This window comes from Canis lupus, chromosome 10 (assembly GCF_003254725.2).
Source record: "Canis lupus dingo isolate Sandy chromosome 10, ASM325472v2, whole genome shotgun sequence".
Classification (NCBI taxonomy): domain Eukaryota; kingdom Metazoa; phylum Chordata; class Mammalia; order Carnivora; family Canidae; genus Canis; species Canis lupus.
In genome coordinates this window covers 35,997,379-36,017,494 of record NC_064252.1, presented here as the reverse complement: position 1 = coordinate 36,017,494, position 20,116 = coordinate 35,997,379, and the positions used below count along the sequence as shown (strand labels likewise).

General features: G+C 43.5%; 2 protein-coding genes and 1 long non-coding RNA gene across 6 annotated transcripts in view; 1 reads left to right on the top strand and 2 right to left on the bottom strand.

The window, feature by feature from the left end:
- Positions 1 to 985: 985 nt before the first annotated feature.
- LOC125755936 (uncharacterized) lies at positions 986 to 11,607 on the bottom strand. The gene is made up of 2 exons (XR_007413526.1): positions 11,393 to 11,607; positions 986 to 1,708 (listed from the first exon to the last, which is right to left on the bottom strand). It is a non-coding gene; the product is annotated as an uncharacterized LOC125755936 (long non-coding RNA).
- The window catches only part of LOC112669445 (E3 SUMO-protein ligase RanBP2), a 92,844-nt gene continuing 84,309 nt past the window's right edge, over positions 11,582 to 20,116 (top strand). For 2 of the 4 annotated variants that reach the window (XM_025462570.3, XM_025462578.3), the window contains exon 1: positions 11,590 to 11,775. In XM_025462570.3, coding sequence (XP_025318355.1) covers positions 11,704 to 11,775 — 72 coding nt within the window. In that variant the 5' untranslated portion in view covers positions 11,590 to 11,703. Of the gene's footprint in view, positions 11,776 to 20,116 lie in introns of all 4 variants that reach the window. The other 2 variants (XM_025462566.3, XM_049115372.1) reach the window with 2 other exon arrangements.
- On the bottom strand, positions 17,321 to 19,521 carry LOC125755935 (HIG1 domain family member 2A-like). The gene has a single exon (XM_049115377.1). It carries the CDS (start codon positions 17,951 to 17,953, stop codon positions 17,558 to 17,560), a length of 396 nt encoding a protein of 131 aa, XP_048971334.1. The 5' UTR covers positions 17,954 to 19,521; the 3' UTR covers positions 17,321 to 17,557.

Below are 20,116 nucleotides of genomic sequence, written 5' to 3'. Positions count from 1 at the left end.
GAGATTGAGCTCTGAGTCAGACTCTGCATTCAGTAGGGATCTACTTGAAGATTCTCTCCCTCTGTCCCCACCCCCTCACTCGCTGTCACTCTCTCTAAAATAAATCTTTACAAAAAAAAAAAAAAAAAGAAAAAACTGTTTGGGAAACAACCTCAGTGTCCATCTAAGGATGAATGAATAAAGAAATTGTGGTGTGTATACACACACACACATACACAAACTGGAATTTTATTCAGCCATAAAAAAAGGAAATTTTGCCATTTGCAACGACACAGATGGAACTTGAGGGCTTTATGCTATGTAAAGCAAATCGGAAAGACAAGTATCGTGATCTCACATATGGAATCTTAAACAAACTTATCAGTAGAGAACAGATTGGTGATTGCCAGAAGCCAGGTGTTGGGGATTAGAAAGCACAAACTTCCAATTGTAAATCAAAGTCGTGGAGATGCACTACACAGCATGGTGACTGTAATTAATAATACTGTATTGTATACCTTAAAGTTGCTAAGAGTAGATCTTAAAAGTTCTTATGAGAATAAAACATTTTGTAATTATGTATGATGATGGATAACTAGACTTTCACCATTTCAGAAATATTACTGAATCATGCATATCTGATATTAATAGAATGTTATATGTCAATTATATCTCAATTTTTAAAAAAAGTTTCACTTAAAGTCATTTAGAATTTTTACTACATGTAGTTTTTTTGGAACAGAATTTAAGTAGTCATAATCTACATTCATGTAAGAATATCAAATTAAACATTCTCTATATAAAATTCACAAGGCGGTTTCCACAAATACTATCTTTTTAATCTTTACAATTACAGGAGTTAAAGTTCTTTCCACACTGTAGCAGAGGGTTGCATAGGGACATTAAGTAGGTCCTCTGAGGTTGCTCGATTTAAAAGTGGCATATCCAGAATTCGAACCCAAGTACTCTCGTGATTCCAAATTTATAAAGGTTTCTACTCTGTTACGGGGGGGGGGGGGGGGGGTTGTGAGAGGGAGAGAGAGAAATTCAAGTATTCTTGAATATAAAGTAGAACTATTCATGTATATGGTTGTGGTTCAACCAATTCCCTGAACCATACGGAACAGTGGTGAGGTCTTCCACTATTCACCATAATTCCGCTATTTTTCACTTTTTTTTTTTTTTAAAGATTTTATTTATTCATGATAGTCACAGAGAGAGAGAGAGAGAGAGGCAGAGACACAGGCAGAGGGAGAAGCAGGCTCCATGCACCGGGAGCCCGACGTGGGATTCGATCCCGGGTCTCCAGGATCACGCCCCGGGCCAAAGGCAGGCGCCAAACCGCTGCGCCACCCAGGGATCCCTATTTTTCACTTCTAAGCAAAGGATGTGCGGATCAGCAAGCCCTGAGGCTCTGTGTGTGGTGCTCTCGAGGCGTATTCCTCTCCCAGGGCACCATCCTCTCCTGCCCTTCATCGTCCTGCACCTGCTTGGACGATTCTGGGTCCCTGCGAGCCTCGGACTCCTCCCCTTTGTGCTCCTCCCGCCCCAGGAGGAGAGATGCGGGATGTGGTGAGGCTGGGCACCCGGTCTGCAGGTCTCGGCAGCGGAGCACCCCTCGCGCGGGGGACCGAAGGCTCCAAAAGGTGCTGGATCTTCAGCGAGGGGTGTGATGGGGGGGGCGGCAGGGGGGCGCCCGGGCGCTCACTCGCTCGCTCTGTGTCGCTCTCTAAAATAAATAAATCAATCTTTAGAAAATGTTAGTAAAATGGTTGTTGGGCGCCTGGGTAGCTCAGTCGGTGAAGCATCTGCCTTCAGCTCAGATCATGATCCTGGGGTCCTTGGATCGAGCCCCGCCTCAGGCTCCCTTTCCCCTGCTCACAAGCTCTTAGATAGATGATGATAGATGATAGATAGATAGATGATAGATGATAGATATGAATGAATGAATGAATGAATGAATGAATGAATGAGATGGTTTGGGGTTTTCTGGCAGGGAAGAAGGAGGGCTTTATTCAATTCAGGTAGTGTTTTCCAGTTTGCCAGAATTAATACTATACTACAGTAATGGAAATGGTAACGTTATTTTTTTAACGTGTTTTGTTAATGCATCTGCAGTATTGCTTACATCTTTTGTTGTTGTTGGCAAATTTTCCTCCATCCTCGGAGCAGCAGTGAGCTTTTTATTTATTTTTATTTTATTAAGATTTTATTTATTCACGAGACACACACACACACAGAGAGAGAGAGAGAGGCAGAGGCACAGGCAGAGGGAGAAGCAAGCTCCATGCAGGGAGCACGACATGGGACTCAATCCCTGGTCTCCAGGATCATGCCCTAGGCCGACGGCAGCTGCTCAACCTCTAAGCCACCCAGGTGCCCCAGTGGTGACCTTTTTAAAGCAGCTCTTGTATAAAGCCCCAAAAATTCTAACTTAGCAGAATTGAAAGTAAAGCTCTGTTCCAGGTGTGCTCCGCTCCCTAAACTGTACTGTGATTGCCCAAATCTTAAGACTGTCCTGGGTGGATCACGAGTTCCATGCCTCAGATTCACCCCCTCATCTTCTGGAATCCAGTCAACAGGGGACTGGGTATGTGCACTAGCTCTGGGGGCCTCATGTGCCTCACCTGACTCAACTTCTCCACTGCAGAGACCCCAGTGTTTTGAAAGAAAAAAGTGTGATTTCTTCTGACTTCTAAAACCTTGGGATTTCCTTTTTTACTTTCTAATCCTACTGCCATATTACAATTTTTGGTGCCACAAGATCAAGTAGGAGATTTCCTACCTGATGACTGTCACTAATTGGTACATAGGCCAAATGGCTTCTTATTTTTTTTTTTTTAATTTTTATTTATTTATGATAGTCACAGAGAGAGAGAGAGAGAGGCAGAGACACAGGCAGAGGGAGAAGCAGGCTCCATGCACCGGGAGCCTGACGTGGGATTCGATCCCGGGTCTCCAGGATCGCGCCCTGGGCCAAAGGCAGGCGCTAAACCACTGCGCCACCCAGGGATCCCCAAATGGCTTCTTAAATTTAAAATTGTACTGGCAGCGACTGGACTCATATTCCCTAGAAATCTATGTTGTGTTTATATAGCCCGAGAAGAATATCTCAGTCCACAAAATATTAGAGACAAGCATAAAAGGAGCAGCTTACTAGAAGGATATTGGTTTGCCACATACCTTTAGCACCATGTTAAACCCTGGAAGAGGGATTATATTGGAGTCGACGTATCAACATTTTGAAAATTATTCATATTGCTTTCCAGTGAATCCTCCCAAACCCCACATTTAAACAGGAGATACCATACTTAAACGTTATTCTCTTTTTGAAAACTTTATATGGTTATTTCCCTCCTGGGTGGGCTGGAGTTGAGCATCTGCCTCGGGCTCAGGTCATGATCCTCAGGGTCCTTGGGATCGAGTCCCAGATTGGCCTCCCCACAGGGAGCCTGCTTTTTTTTTTTTTTTAAGATTTTATTTATTTATTCATAATAGACACAAAGAGAGAGAGAGGCAGAGACACAGGAGGACGGAGAAGCAGGCTCCATGCCGGGAGCCCGACGTGGGACTCCATCCCGGGACTCCAGGATCATGCTCTGGGCCAAAGGCAGGCGCTAAACCACTGAGCCACCCAGGGATCCCCAGGGAGCCTGCTTCTCCCTCTGCCTGTGTCTCTGCCTCTCTGTCTCTCATGAATAAATAAATAAAATCTTTTAAAAATTAAAAATAAATAAAATCATAGATTCCTTCAGAGGGCAGCCAGGGCCATTTAACTTTGTGTGGTAAGTCCTAAACTATCCAGAACCAAGCTTTCTAGCAACTTCTACCAGCAGACAGGCAAAAATGGGGAAACAAAAGCCTTAAAAAGACCGACCAAAGGTTATTAAAATCCATGCAGAAACATTCATATGCTACTTGGAAAACTCCCCTGGGTCCTTGCTTGTTGCCTGCTCAGTTCATACACGATTGTCATGAGCTTGATGACTTTCCTATGCCCGATATGAGGATGCCAGTCAGAAGTGGGGAATGGGCAAACCCCAAGTAGACCAATGCAAGAGACGTTTATTGAAGGTAAACTCCTGTCAGTCCCTGCGCTGGAAGACAGTGAAGCAGCCCTAAACATCCAGCCGTGGAAGGCTCACCTGGACCGGGGCCAACGAGATGCCTCCAAGGACAGCGTGGCTAGAACCCACCTTAGGAATGGGAGTAGGATTCGAAGACTGCACCCAGGAGAGACCCACTCATTCTAGGGAATCTGGAAAGATCTGCCAATGGTGGTGACAGCTGATCTGGGGTTGGGGGACCCAGCAACAGGGAGGGGGCTTTCCAGGACCCTCTGAGGATCCCTCAGCCCTGGGCACCCAGGAACCAGAGCTCAAAGGGGAGAAACTCCACCTGGTGCAGCTCTGCTCCCAAGAGGTGACACCAAGAGGGTGAAAACTGTGTTACTTTTGTTCCAGCTCTGCCCCCCTCTGCTTGGTCCCAGAGGCAGACGTGCGTGGCCTAGTAGGTCAAGCCTCAGCTTTCTGATCAGAAGACTCAAAACCAGACCCTTCAGGAAATAAAAGTCGAGAACCCCAGAGGTGGTTCTGAATTCCAGGGCTCCTTCCTGAGCTGCCCCTGAACAGACCATCCTGCTCAACACACCACAGACCACACAGCTAGCCGGCCACCACCCAGGGCCCCCACCCGGCCACTAGGTGGCACACGAGGGGGCCAGAGCTTGAGGAGCCCGTCCACAGTCTGGGAACCCCACTGACTTTGGAACTGCAGATTATAGAAAAGGAGCTGGAACTTGCGGTTTGGACCTAATCGCTGCACCAGGGTGGATTGTCTGCCTCAACAAAAATATCTATACTCTCCAGAGCATTTAACTTAATTCAGTGATTCTCTCCTCTCTCTCTCTCTCTTTAGTGTATTCACAAGGTTAATCAGCCATCCCCATGATTAATTATAGGACCATTCCATTCCATTCCATTCCATTCCATTCCATTCATGTTAGCCTTCCCTCCCCAAACCCTCTCTCATCCCTTAGCAACCACTAGGCAACTTCTGTGTTTATAAATTTGCATGTTCTGGATATTTCATATAAATTGAATTATATAATATGTTGTCTTAGTGACTGGTCTCTTTTAATTAGCATAATGTTGTCAATGTTTATCCACACTGAAGCATATATCAGTTCTTCACTGCTTTTGAATGAGAGAATATTGCTATATGGGGATACCACATTTTGTTTATAAATTTACAGTTAATGGACATTTGAGCGGTTTCCACCTTTGCCTGTTAGGAATCGCGCTGCTGTCTTTTTTTTTTTTTTTTTGAGACTTTATTATTTATTCATGAGAAACGCAGAGAGAGGGACAGAGACAACCACAGAGGGAGAAGTAGGCTCCCTCCGTGGAGCCTGATGTGGCACTTGATCCCAGGACCCCAGGATCATGACCTGAGCCGAAGGCAGATGCTCAACCACTGAGCCACCCAAGTGTTCCTGCTGCAAATATTTGTATGCAAGTTTTTGTGCAGACACATGCTTTCATCCAATTCATGAACATGGGATATCTTTCCATTTATTTGGCTCTCCTTTAATTCCTTTAGAAAATGTGTACTTTTCAATCTACAAATCTTACATTTCTTTGGTTAAATTTATTCATAAGTATTTTATTTTTATGATGCTATTCTAAATGGAATTTTTTTTTTAATTTTTTAAATTTATTTATGATAGTCACACACACAGAGAGAGAGAGAGAGAGAGAGGCAGAGACACAGGCAGAGGGAGAAGCAGGCTCCATGCACTGGGAGCCCGACGTGGGATTCGATCCCGGGTCTCCAGGATCGCGCCCTGGGCCAAAGGCAGGCACTAAACCGCTGCACCACCCAGGGATCCCCTGGAATTGTTCTCTTAATTTCAATTGCTCGTTACTATTTTACAGAAGACGACTGATTTTTAATTGACCTTGTATCATGCAACCTTGTTGAACTTGTTTATTAGCCCTAGTGGGTTTTTTTTTTTTTTTTTTGAGAACTAAGAGATTTCCATATATAAGGTTATGTCATTTGTGGAAGAGATATTTTCATGTCTTCCATTCCTATATAGATGCCTTTTTTTTTTTTTTTTAATCCCTAACTGTCCTGGCGAGACCCTCCAGTACAATGTTAAACAGAAACAGTGAAAGAGGACATCTTTGTCTTGCTCCTGATCTTAGAGGGAAGGAAACCTTTCTATCTTTTGCCATTAAATATGATGTCAACTGTGCGGTTTTTGTAGATACCCTCTCCTAAGTGAGGAAATTCCCTTCTGTTCCTACTTTGCTGATTATTTCTATAATAAATAAAAGGAATTGAGGCTTATTAAATGCTTTTTTCTGAACTTGTTGAGATGATCATGTGGTTTTGTCATTTAATTCTACTACTATGTTGTAATACAGTAATTGGTTTTTGTATATGAACCAACTTCATATTCCTGGGTTAAGTCCCACTTAGTGTAATCCATTTTACAAGCTGCTGGACTCAGTTTGCTTAAATTTTGTTGAGGATTTTTACACGTTTATTCATAAAGGATATTGGTCTGTAGTTTTGTTGTCTTTTTCTGACTTTGGAATTACAGTAATACTTTTGCCATGGATTACATTAGAAAGTGTTCCATTCTCTTCTAATTTTTTGAAGAGTTTAAGAAGGATTGGCATTGATTCTTCTTTAAAAATTTAGTAGAGGGCAGCCCCGGTGGCCCAGCGGTTTCGCACCACCTTCAGCCCAGGGTGTGATCCTGGAGACCTGGGATCGAGTCCCATGTCAGACTCCCTGCATGGAGCCTGCTTCTCCCTCTCCTTGTGCCTCTGCCTGCCTCTCTCTCTCTCTCTCTCTCTCTCTGTGTGTCTGTCATGAATAAATAAAATCTTTAAAAAAAGAATAAATAAAAATTTAGTAGAATTCACCAATGAAGCCATTTGGTCCTGGGCTTTCATTATAGGGTGTTTATTATTATTATTGTTAAGAATTTTATTTATCTGTTTGAGAGAGAGCATGAATGAGCAGGGGGAGGGGCAGAGGAAGAGGGAGAAGCAGACTCCCTGCTGAGCAGCAAGCCTGGGGTGGAGCTTGATCCCAGGACCTGAAGATCACCACCTGAGCCAAAGGCAGACACTTAGCAGATAAGCCACCTAGCTACCCCTTATTTTTTATTATGTTTTTAAAGATTTTATCTATTCATCTATTTGAGAGAGAGAATAGGGGGAGGGACAGAGGGACAGGGAGAGAGAGAATCCCAAGCCAACACCATGCTGATCACAGAGCCCCAAGCAGGGCTTGATACCAGGACCCTGAGATCATGACTCAAGCCAAAACCAAGAATCAGTAGCTCAAATGACTGAGCCACCCAGGCATCCCTGGGCTTTTGCTGTTGTTGGTGTTTTAATTACCAACTCAATCTCTTATATAGGTCTGGTCACATTTTCTATTTCTTCTTGACTCATCTTGGTAGTTTGTGTCTATGAATTTGTCCACTTCATCTGAATTATCTAATTCACAAGCATATGATTGTTCATAGTATTCCCTTATGATCCTTTTTCTTTCTGTAAGTCAGTATGAATATCCCTTCTTTCATTCCCGATTTTCATAATTTGAGCCTATTTTACTTGGTTAATTTAACCAAGTAGCCATCCTAACCATGTATAAAATGATCTTATTGTGATTTTTATTTTCATTTCTCTAATGATTAGTGACATTTGGCATCTTTTCATATGATTGTTGGCCATTTGCATATCATTTTTGTTTTTTTTTTTAATTTTTTATTAATTTATGATAGTCACGGAGAGAGAGCGAGAGAGAGAGGCAGAGGGAGAAGCAGGCTCCATGCACCGGGAGCCCGACGTGGGATTCGATCCCGGGTCTCCAGGATCGCGCCCTGGGCCAAAGGCAGGCGCCAAACCGCTGCGCCACCCAGGGATCCCTGCATATCATTTTTGAAGAAATGTCTCAGTTTTTTTTTTTTCTAAGTTTTCTACCTATTTTTTCATTGGATTTTTTTGTTTTTTCTACTATTTTTCTAGTCTATTTCACCAATTTCAGCTCTAATCTTTGTTATTTCCTCCCTTCTACTTGCTTTATGCTTAGTTTGTTCTTCTTTTTCTTTTTTTAAAATTTTATTTATTTATTTATTTATTTATTTATTTATTTATTTATTTATTTATGATAGTCACAGAGAGAGAGAGAGAGGGGGGGGGGGCAGAGACACAGGCAGAGGGAGAAGCAGGCTCCATGCACTGGGAGCCCGACGTGGGATTCGATCCTGGGTCTCCAGGATCGTGCCCTGGGCCAAAGGCAGGGGCTAAACCGCTGCGCCACCCAGGGATCCCTGTTCTTCTTTTTCTATGTCTTTTTTTTTCCCTTCAAGTGGGCTCCATGGCCAGCAGGGAGCCCAAAGTGGGGCCTGAACTTATGACCCTGAGATCAAGACCCAAGCTGATATTAAGATTGGACACCTAACCAACTGAGCCACCAAGGTGTCCCTACTTTTTCTATGTGTTAAGGTTTAGGCTATTAATTTGAGATCATTCTTTTTAAATATAGGACTTTTCAGCTATAAATTTCCCTCTAAGTACCACTTTAACTGCACCCCATGAGTTTTGGTATGTTGTATCTTTATTTTCATTCATCTCAAGGTATTTTTAACTTATTTTTAAAAAGATTTTATTTATTCATTCATGAGAGACAGAGGAGAGAGGCAGAGACATAGGCAGAGGGAGGAGCAGACTCTATGCAGGGAGCCCGATGTGGGACTTGGTGGATCCCTCCCTGAGCTGAAGGCAGATACCCAACCGCTGAGCCACCCAGGGATCCCTCAAGGTATTTTTAAAAATTTCCCTTGTGATTTCTTTTTTGACTCACTGATAATTTAGAAGTATACTGTTTAGGAGCACCTGGTTGGCTCAGTTGGTTGAGGATCTGACTCTTGATCTCAGAGTGATGAGTTTAAGTCCTTTGTTGCCATGCTGGGCATGGAGCCTACTTGAAAAAAAAAAGTAAAAAAAAAAGTAAAAAAAAGTAAAAAAAAAAAGTATGTTAATATGCATATATTTATGGATTTCTGAGATTTCTTTCTGTAGTTGATCTCTGCCTTCACTCCATTGTTGTGGGAAAACATATTTTGTATGATTTCAATTCTTTTAAGTTTATTGAGTTTTCATTTATGCCCTGACATATGGTCTTTGTGAGAATGTTTTATGTGCACTTAAGATTTAACATGCAGTGTGCTGTTGTTGGAGTTTTCTTTAGATGTCTTTTATATCAAATTTGTTTACAGTGTGTTAAGGTCTTCTATTCCCTTGGTGATTGCTGTCTAGTGGATCTACCTTTATTATTCTTTAAAATACATTTGATGACTGAAAGGAAAAATTTTAAGATTGTTCAGTGCAGTTTACAATGTATATAAATGTACTTTGAGTCATCTATAACATGAAGAAAGGAAGGCAAAGATATCTCTATGGCCTTTAGATTTCTACAGTCTACTTGAAATGATGTGGTATTCAATTTAAGTCGTCTGTAAATAAGTATATTGTAATTCCTAGAGCCACCATTAAAAAAAACAACAACTATGCAAGGAGATTTATTCAAAGAAAATAGACAAATTAAACAAAATGATATTATTATTCAAAGTATTCAAATAACTAAAAAGGCAGAAAAGAGTAAACAAAGAAATGAAAAATAGAACAAACAGGAGCACCTAGGTGGTTCAGTGGTGACTGTCTGCCTTTGGCTCAGGTCGTGATCCTAGGGTCCTGGAATCGGTTCTGCATCCGGCTCCCTACAGGGCACCTGTTTCTCCCTCTGCCTATGTCTCTGTCCCTCTCTGTCTCTCATGAATAGATAAATAAAATATATTTTTTTAAAGATTTTATTTATCTATTCATGAGAGACACACAGAGAGAGGCAGAGGGAGAAGTAGGCTCCATGCAGGGAGCCTGACATGGGACTTGATCCTGGGTCTCCAGGATTTGGCCCTGGGCTGAAGGCAGCGCTAAAGCGCTGAGCCACCTGGGCTGCCCAGATAAATAAAATCTTAAAAAAAAAAAGAAATTGCTCTCAGGAACACAATGATTATAAAACCGCAGTTTTTCTTATAAAGAAAGGTGTGGGGGATCCCTGGGTGGCTCAGCAGTTTAGTGCCAGCCTTTGGCCCAGGGCATGATCCTGGAGTCCTGGGATCAAGTCCCACATCGGGCTCCCTGCATGGAGACTGCTTCTCCCTCTGCCTCTCTCTCTCTCTCTCTTTCTCTCTGTCTCTCATGAATAAATAAATAAAATCTTTAAAAAAAAAAAAAGAAAGGTGTGGAAGATGTATCTGCAAAAATACAAAGAAACGAAAGCCTCCTTTTCGAATCAAACTGTGTAATTTCATAAATCAGACAAATTAGTCAAAACAAAATACTGTTAATAGTAAATGTGTTCTATATTGTTGAAATATAATTTGAATTCAAACCATTTGGGGACACCTGGGTGGCTCTGCGGTTAAGCACCTGCCATTGTCCCTGGGTCCCAGAGTCCCAGGATCGAGTCCCACATCGGGCTCCCTGCATGGAGCCTGCTTCTCCCTCTGCCTGTGTCTCTGCCTCTCTCTCTCTGTGTCTCTCATGAATGAATAAATAAAATCTTAAAAAATAAAACCAACCAGTTATTTTCCAGACCTGTATATAAGCTGAGGCTTATCACTAACTTGATCTTGTTTCTAAATTGTCAGAATGTTTGTTCTCTTTATATTAAGCTGATGTATTCCTGTTCTGAGAAAGCCATTCAATAAAAGCAGTCTGGGGGTCGGGGTTGGGGGCAGTATTTTTAAATATCTGGAAAATACAGACGACTCACGTGGAGATGATTACTGTAAACATTTTGTTATCTACTGTTCTCTAATATACATAAATGGGGGGGCTCTTCAAATTACACAACTATAGTCGTCCAAAAGCAGTATTTGTGGCCTCCCTTTTATATGACACACTTTTACTTTCCTCCTAGAACACGCTCTTCTAATACACACGAACTTTAACAGGGACGCTCGGTGTCCACAGGGGCCCGAGGTCACGTGTCCCCACCAGCGTCCAGGAAGGGGCTTCCCTTTGACACGCTCGCCAAAGCATCCCGGCTGCTTTTCCCTTTCACAGCATCACGTTATTAATTTTTTTTTAAAGATTTTATTTATTTATTCATAGACACACAGAGAGAGGCAGAAACGCAGGCAGAGTCGGGGAGGGAGAAGCAGGCTCCGTGCAGGGAGCCCGACGCGGGACTCGATCCCCGGCCTCCAGGATCCCACCCCAGGCTGCAGGCGGCGCTAAGCCGCTGCGCCACCGGGGCTGCCCTACGTTATCAAAATTAAGAAGAAGCGGCGCCAACTTTTGAGGAGCCCTCCGGTACACACCGCCCCGCCGACGGCCTTCCGTTCAGCAGCGCTCAGGCTTCCCGCCGCCGCTCCCGCAGCCCTAGCGCCCCCCGCGCCCCGCAGGACCGCGCCGAGCCTCGGGCGGGGTTGGCCGGAGCGCCGTGAGCCGCGCGAGCGACGCCGACGTCGGCGGGCGCACAGTGCTGACGCAACACGCACGCTGGCCCGGCCGCTCTTCGGCCGGCGACGGCGCTGCGTCACGGGCTTTCAGGCGCTTCGCTCCTGGAGACCGGACCGCGGTGGGCCTCGGCTCTGGCCTCCCGCGCCCTGGGAGTCCGGTCGTTGGCGCGATGCGGCGCAGCAAGGCCGACGTGGAGCGGTACATCGCCTCGGTGCAGGGTTCCGTCCCGTCGCCCCGAGAGGTGAGTGGGTCCTGGAGAGCCGGGCGGCCCCCGCCCTGCCCCGGCCCTGCCCCGGCCCCGCGCAGCGCCGGCGTCATGGCTCCCGGCGGCCGCCGCTCCCTGGCGCGCTGAGGCGCCGGCCGGCTCCCGCGTTCCGGTGGGCGGCGTGGCGCTCGCGAGCTCGGGGGTGGAGGGGGGGGGGCGCGGCGGGCTGCCGTTGGCGTCGGCTCTTCCCCTTCCTCCTGGCCTGCTCCTGACGCTCCGCGCTCGGGGGCCCATCCCGCCCGGGGCTCCTGGGCAGCGGCCGCGCGGCCTCGCCCCGGGCTGGGGAGCCGGCCAGCGGCGGCGGCGGGGCTGTGGTGGTTCGCCGGCAGTAGCCGCTGCGGCAGGAGGCCCTGCCTGGCCTTGGAGGGCGGCGGGACCCCGCGGGGCTGGCGCAGCTCGGGGTCCGCGCTGGCCCCTCCCGGCGGGGCGCGCACACGACGCCGGGGGACGTGGGGGCCCCACTCTGAGCATCTGTCACCGCGCGCCCGTGGGGACTCTGCCCCCGCTCTTCACACTCCGCTCCCGCTGCCAGCACTCCGCGCACGCTGCTTTTATTTGCCCTTAGCTTTCACAAACGCAGTCTTGGGAATTCTGAATTTCTTACAGGCCATTGTTACTACGGCTTAACATTTTTAACCTTTTGACAACACGTTCAGCGTATTTTTTCCTCTGAAGATAATGTATCATATGTTGTGGGTTCATTAGTGATTGGATGTGGAGGGTGAGGAACAAGGCTAATGGGTGAGTGGTGTGCCCCGGATCTTGAGTTAGTTTGCTGGGAGTTGAATCCCAGCACTGCCCCCTATAAGCTCTGCGATCAGAGGCGAGTGAGTTGGGTAATGGTATTGGTAGGAGTGCCCAGGATGGCCGGTGTTAAACATTTAGGGCAGTGCCTGGAGCATGGTACGCACTGAACACTGATGTCAGAACAGTTCTTGGGGGTCTTTTATGAGAAGGGCCTATGAGAATAAAGATAGGTGAGGAAATTAAACTGAGAGATGGATGTGATTGTAATAGCTGCATTTTTTAAAAAAAGATTTTATTTATTCACGAGAGACACACACACAGAGAGGCAGAGACACAGGCAGAGGGAGAAGCAGGCTCCACGCAGGAGCCTGACGTGGGACTCCATCCCGGGTCTCCAGGATCACGCCTTGGGCCGAAGGCGGCGCTAAACCGCTGAGCCACCCGGGCTGCCCTAATAGCTGCATAATTGTATCTCTAACCATACATTAGGCATAGGTCTCTGTAGGATTTCGGTTGTGGGTCTGATTTAGTTTCTTTTATAACAGAGTTGGTTATAACCTGTTCCACCAGAAGAGAGGAATAGGTACCTACATAGAGATGGCTAATTTATTTTATTTTTTTTTTTTGAGATGGTAATTTTAAACAGCTGGCTTTAAACACAAACGTGGTGCCAGAGTCTAAAACAGAACTTAATTAAGGTTTCTGGACCGCTGAATTAATAAACCTTTTTTTAAAACAAATTTAGAGCTTTTATGAGATTTTTAGTGGCTCCCAAAAGATTAAGATCTTATGTCTGAGGACAGAATTTAGAATGTTCTTTGAACTACTTAGCTTTTTCCATCAAATAAAGAGGGGTGGAGTGAAAAATTTAAGGACTGATTATTATGGCTACCCTTGTTTTACATTTAAAGAGTATTATTTAATCAGATGTTTTTCTTCAAACCTGAGAACTTGGGGATTTCATTAGCAAGTGAGTAACTTTGTAGCAGGTGATGATATTCTATAATCTTAGGTCTAAGTGAAAGGACAAAACAGTACTTTGTATAACTTGGAATCAGGCAGATGGTGGAGGAAGCAGAGTGACTGTTGAGAGTAGAAAGATTAGGGGGATCCCTGGGTGGCTCAGCGGTTTAGTGCCTGCCTTTGGCCCAGGGTGTGATCCTGGAGTCCTGGGATTGAGTCCCACATTGGGCTCCCTGCATGGAGCCTGCTTCTCCCTCTGCCTGTGTCTCTGCCTCTCGCTCTCTCTCTCTCTCTCTCATGAATAAATAAATAAAATCTTAAAAAAAAAAAAAAAAAAAAAAACTTTAGAAAAAGAAAAAAAAAAAAAGAGTAGAAAGATTAGTATTTACTTGGCTCCCAGCTTGGTAGATACCCACAGTGTGTGAACTGGGGATGCTTTCTGGGATGTCCCAAGTTCTGGAATGCTGTGATGGGTCCACAGTCTTACCTTCCCAGGCTTCCATTATGCTTTCATTTATCTCTTTTGTTTTGTTATTTTCTATTCATGCCTGCTTTTGCCATTATTGAAGATATTACTTGTGTTCTTTAATTTTTCTTTCCCTAGTTGGCTTCTATTTAGTTTTCCTAGATTTCTGTTGAGTTGGCTTCCCAGGCCATAATACCCCTCTTACCTACTGATCAGAGGCAACTTGGCAGCTCTTGGTTGATTGTTCTACCATTTACATCTATACTATAGACTTCTGAATAGCATAATATATACTTTTATTTCTCTGTTTCCTTTTCCACATTTTAGACACTTCCTGTGGGCTTTCCACTCTGTCCCCCAGATATCTGTCCACAGATCATTTCCCTCTCTTTTTTATTTTTATTTTTCTTATTTTTATTTTTTTATAGATCTTTTCCCTCTCATTCTTCAAGGTCTGTTGTGATTTTTAGTTAAATGAATAGTTTGTTTATGTAATTATGATAAGGTACATATTTATACATTTGAGCCACCTTTTTTGTGTAGTTTTATCCTTCTTTGGAGTTAATAGTTGCTTTATTTTTTTGGTTTAGTTATCTATGATGTATTACTAATTCTTTACCCAAACTCAGTTTAATTCTCAAGTGTGATCAAAGAAGTCACATAGTCCACTGATTTCAGCTTAAAATTTTTTAAAAAGTCTTTGTTCTGGAGCATTCTTGTCTTACTCCCGCAGTCTGGGCTGGTTTCTTCTCTTTGCTACACAGTTCTAGCTCTGGGACTTGGCTTTATCATCATCTTGAGAATTACCTTTACTTCTTTCCTGTTTTAGACCCTTGGTTTCTTGTAACTCAGTGTACTCAGTTTCCTTTGTTTTGGTGTAGCACAATCTCCAGTTTGTTTAAGAAGGAATGGTTGGAAATTTTTTTTTTTTTAACATGATGTGCCTGAAAAAGTCTTCACCTAAAGTTTATAGTTGGTTATCAGATTCTAGGTTTGAAATAATTTTTTCCTCAATTTTGAAAGTATTGCTTCATTTTCTGATCATTTTTTTTAAAAAAGATTTTATACACACAGAGAGAGGTAGAGACATAGAGGGAGAAGCAGGCTCCATGCAGGGAGCCTGACGTGGGACTCGATCCCAGGACTCCGGGATCACACCCTGAGCCAAAGGCAGATGCTCAACTGCTGAGCCACTCAGGCGTCCCCATTTTCTGATCATTTGTATTGTTAGAAATCTGCTGTGATTCTTGTTATTGATAGCTTGTAGGTTTTCTGGAAATTTCCCTTCAAAAACTTATTTCTTTCGGTTCTGGGACCTTGTGTTACTCCTTTGAGCATTTCTTCCCCATCCCTAGCGCACACACACCCTCCCCCCGCCCCCCCTTCAAAACACCTGGAAGTGGATTCTGGTTTGATCCTCCGTATCTTTCTCTCTTGCTTGTGTCTTCTATTCTATTTTTAACCTTCTCTTCCAGGGGAAGGTGATTGGGGAACTCACCACTCAGTATCTAGACTTTGCTTATCTGTGTCTATGACCTCTGCCCTCATCCCTTATCAGGACTCCATAAGTTTGGAGCTCATTGGTTTATACAGAGAAAATATCCATTTGCTTATATTTTTTGCAGGGGGTGTTGGGGACTTGGGGAGATGGGGAGATAGTGAGTCAATTGGCTGTGCAAGATGAGGGTTAATGTGGCATCTCTCCAGATCTGAATGTTCCTATTTTCAGCCCCACGTCAGTTTTGATAGGAGTTTAAATGAATTTAAGTATTTGTTTACAATGGCATAAAGTGTCATGGAAAAAAAGCAGTGACTGAATCATGGACTAACTGAATTATGAATAACATTGGCTCCTTTCCTTTCTACCTGTGTATCCTTAAACAAGGCATTTAACCCCCTCAGACTTAAGTTCTTTTATAAAATGAGCAGAATGGAGACAAGACTGTTAAATTTTCCAATTTTGTGCTTCTATATATTATTCTTTAATAATTGCTGTTCAGCTATCTTAATATAGTCTTTAATGAGATATTTGGAAGCAAAATAGGCTGTGGAGTTGGTTTTTCTATTATGTGTTAACATTGTAACTTGTGGGAATAATAAATAAATAAATAAATAAATAAATAAATAAATTTTTAAAGAGTATTTATCCATGAGAGAGACAGAGAGAGAGGCAGAGATACAGGCAGAGGGAGAAGCAGGCTCCATGCAGGGAACCCAACGTGGGACTCAATTCTGGGTCGCCAGGATCATGCCCTGGGCTGAAGGCAGTGCTAAACCACTGAGCCACCCGGGCTGCCCAGGAATTAATTAATTAATTAATTTATTTATTTTTAAAAAGATTTTATTTATTTATTCATAGAGACACACAGAGAGGCAGAGACACAGGCAGAGGGAGAAGCAGGCTCCATGCAGGGAGCCCAACGTGGAACTCGATCCAGGGTCTCCAGGATCATGCCCTGGGCTGCAGGCGGCGCTAAACCGCTGCGCCACTGGGGCTGCCTGGAATTTATTTTTTAAAAGGAGGAAGAAAAGTGTTCATTTTAATGCCATCTTGCCTGTTGTGCATTATTATTGTCATAAACTACTTCATATCTCTTAAATTTATGAATTTGGGGAAGAGAATGGAGGCTCTGTGCCTCAATTCTGCTGTATTCCTTCTTTGCTTTTTAAAAGTATTTATGATTACAGTTCTAGTCCCCCTGTTTTTCTCAGGTGTTTGTTAGTCCTGAATGAAGATTGATTGCTTATAGTTCTTATATAGTTATTAAAAAATATTTTGTTTATTAGAGAGTCTGAAGCGGACTCCATACTAGTTGTAGAGTGTGATGCGGGACTTGATCCCACAACCATAAGATCATGACCTGAGCTGAAATCAGGAGTTGGAAGCTTAACTGACTATAGTTAACCCCTACAGTTCTTTACTTTTAAAATATATCCTGTAAAGGGATGCCTGGGTGGCTCAGCAGTTGAGCATCTGCTGTCAGCTCAGGGTGTGATCGAAGAGTCCCAGGATCGAGTCCCACACTGGGCTCCCTGCATGGAGCCTGCTTCTCCCTCTGCCTCTCTCTGTGTCTCTGCCTTTCTCTCTGTCTCTCTCATGAATAAATAAATAAAATCTTAAAAAAAAATGACTAAACTCTTAAAAAAACAATATATCCTTTAAGGATGTATACTGAATACTGTCATACTAAGGTCACTTGGAATAATTTTCCGATAATTCGGTAATTTCAAATCACAATTTCAAAATCACAATTTTGACATGAGAGTGTATTTTATACAGTTTAATTGAGATACAGTTCACATGCCATATACTTCACCCATTGAGTATGTTCCACAGTTGATTTTAGTTTATAAAGTAAGAAGTGAAGAAAGTGGGGGCACAATTATAGTATGCGACACCCAAACTCAACCAAATCTGAGATTCCTGGAAAAACCTATCAGTTACAGAATTGGCCACTTCCTCCCCCGCTGAAACAGGGGCTTGTCAGGGGAGACCGGGGAATAAGTCAGGTGGCAGGACCGGTGGTTGCTCTTGGGGCTGGGAGTGATCTCTGTGACTTTCAAGGCCAGGTGGTCTCGGACTCAGGATCGAGACTTCATCGTAGATGCAGCCAGACTCAACAAGATGGCTGCGACCGTGAAGCCCTGGGCAGCGATCCGGGTGCGCATCATAAGCTGCAAGCGGTGGCTCTGACCCTGGTGGAAGCAGTAGAGGCCGTAGGTTAGGGCGGCCGCCGTGCCCAGGCAGCCTATGGATACCATTGGGTTCTCGTGGGTCTTCCGAAGGAATTTTTCCTTGAAGCTTTCTGGAGTGCTGCAGATACTGGGGCTAAAGCCCTCAATGACTGGGGGCTGTGATGGTTCAAAGGGTGCCCCCGGAGTCACAGGGCCAGGAGCCGCCTGTCCCGGGCAACAGCTTTGGGAGAAATCCACAGTCGATGTTTTAAATTGTAAAATACATGTAAAAAAATTTACCATTTTAATGCTTTAAACATTTAAAAAAAAATTTTTTTTTTAATTTTTATTTATTTATGATAGTCACACAGAGAGAGAGAGAGGCAGAGACACAGGCAGAGGGAGAAGCAGGCTCCATGCACCGGGAGCCCGACGTGGGATTCGATCCAGGGTCTCCCGGATCGCGCCCTGGGCCAAAGGCAGGCGCCAAACCGCTGCGCCACCCAGGGATCCCCATTTTTTAAAAATTTTAATTCCATTATTGTTAGCACAGTGTTATATTAGTTGCAGGTGTACAATACAGTGATTATACACTGCTCATCATGATAACTATATGTCTTTAATCCCAATCACCAAAAAGAAAAAAAAAATCCCCATCACCTATTTCAGCTATCCCCTCTCCCACTTCCCCTCTGGTAACCATCAGTTTGTTCTCTGTAGTTAAGTCTGTTTGTCTCTCTTTTTTTCCATTGCTCATTTGTTTTGTTTCCTAAATTCCACATGAGTGAAATCATATGGTATATTTGTCTTTGACTTATTTCACTACACATTATATATTTTTTTCTTTTTTTTTTTAGATTTTATTTACTTAATTCATGAGAGAGGCAGACACACAGGTAGAGGGAGAAGCAGGCTCCACGCAAGGAGCCCAATGCGGGACTCGATCCCGGGTCTCCAGGATCACACCCTGGGCTGAAGGCGGTGCTAAACCGCTAAGCCACCTGGGCTGCCCTACACATTATATTTAGCTCCATCCACGTTGTTGCAAATGGCAAGATTTCATTCTTTTTTATGGCTTAGTGATACTCCATTTTATAAGTATATGCCGCACCTTTATCTATTTAACTATCAATAGACACTTGGGCAGCTTCCATAATTTACCTTTTGTAAATAATGCGGCAATAAATATAGGGATGTGGGTGTTCCCTTGAATTAGTGTTTTTGTTTTTTTTCCTTTAACTTTTTTTTTTTTTTTTTAGGTTTTATTCATTCGATAGAGTATGCAGATGTGTGCACAAGTGGGAGGGACAGAGGGAGAGAGAGAAGCAGACTCCCTGGGGAGTGGGAAGCCCAATGCAGAACCCAATCCCAGGACCCTGGGATGATATCTTGAGCTGAAGGCTAATGGTTAACTGACTGAGCACCCAGGCACCCCTCTTTTTAAAAATTGTATTATTTTTTTTGGGGGGGTGTCATATGAAGGTTTTCTGTATTTTGGATATGTCATTTGCAAATCTCTTCTATTCAGTAGGTTACCTTTTAGTTTTTTATTGTTTCCTTCACTGCAGAAGCTTTTTATATTGTTGTAGTCCCAGTAGTTTATTTTTGCTTTTATTTCTCTTTTCTCAGGAGATCCGTCTAGGAAAAGGTTGCTATGGCCAGTGTCAGAGAAATTACTTCATGTGTTCTCTTCTAGGATTTTTTTATGGTTTCGGATTTCACATTTAGTTTTTTGATCCATTTTGAATTTATTTTAATGTATCATGTAAGGAAGTGGTCCAGTTTCCTTCTTTTGCATGTAGCTATTTGGGTTTCCCAACACTATTTGTTGAAGAGACCATCTTTTTCTCCCTGCATATTCTTTCCTCCTTCATTGGAGATTAACTATATTTGGGTTTTCTATTCCCTTCTGTTGATCTATGTGTCTTTGTGCTAGTACTTTTTAATTTTTTTTTAAAAATTCATTTATTCATAAGAGACACAGAGAGAGAAAGGCAGAGACATAGGCAGAGGGAGAAGCAGGCTCCATGCAGGGAGCCCGATGTTGGACTCGATCCCGGGACTCCAGGATCACGCCCTGGGCCAAAAGCAGGCGCACTAAACCATTGAGCCACCCAGGTGTCCTTAGTACTAAGCTTTTGATTACTACACTGTAATATAATTTGAAGTCTGGAGTTGTTTATGCCTTTAGTTTTTTTCTGGTCTTTTCCAAGATTGTTTTGGCTATTCAAGGTCTTTTGTGGATGCATACAAATTTTAGGATTATTTGTTCTGGCCTTTGTGAAAGATGCTGTTGGTATCTTGATAGAGATTGCATTAAATGTGTAGGTAGCTTTGGGTGGTGTTAACATTTTAACAATATTTGTTCTTCCAGTCTGTGAGCTGTCTTTTTTTTCCTGTTGTCTGTAATTTCTTTCACCATTGTTTTAATTTTCATCTCTTAAGTTTATCCCTAGATATTTTTGG

Excerpts from the sequence above, each read along its gene's own strand:
- LOC125755935 (XM_049115377.1), bottom strand. The coding sequence starts at position 17,953 with ATGGTAAATTTTTTTACATGTATTTTACAATTTAAAACATCGACTGTG.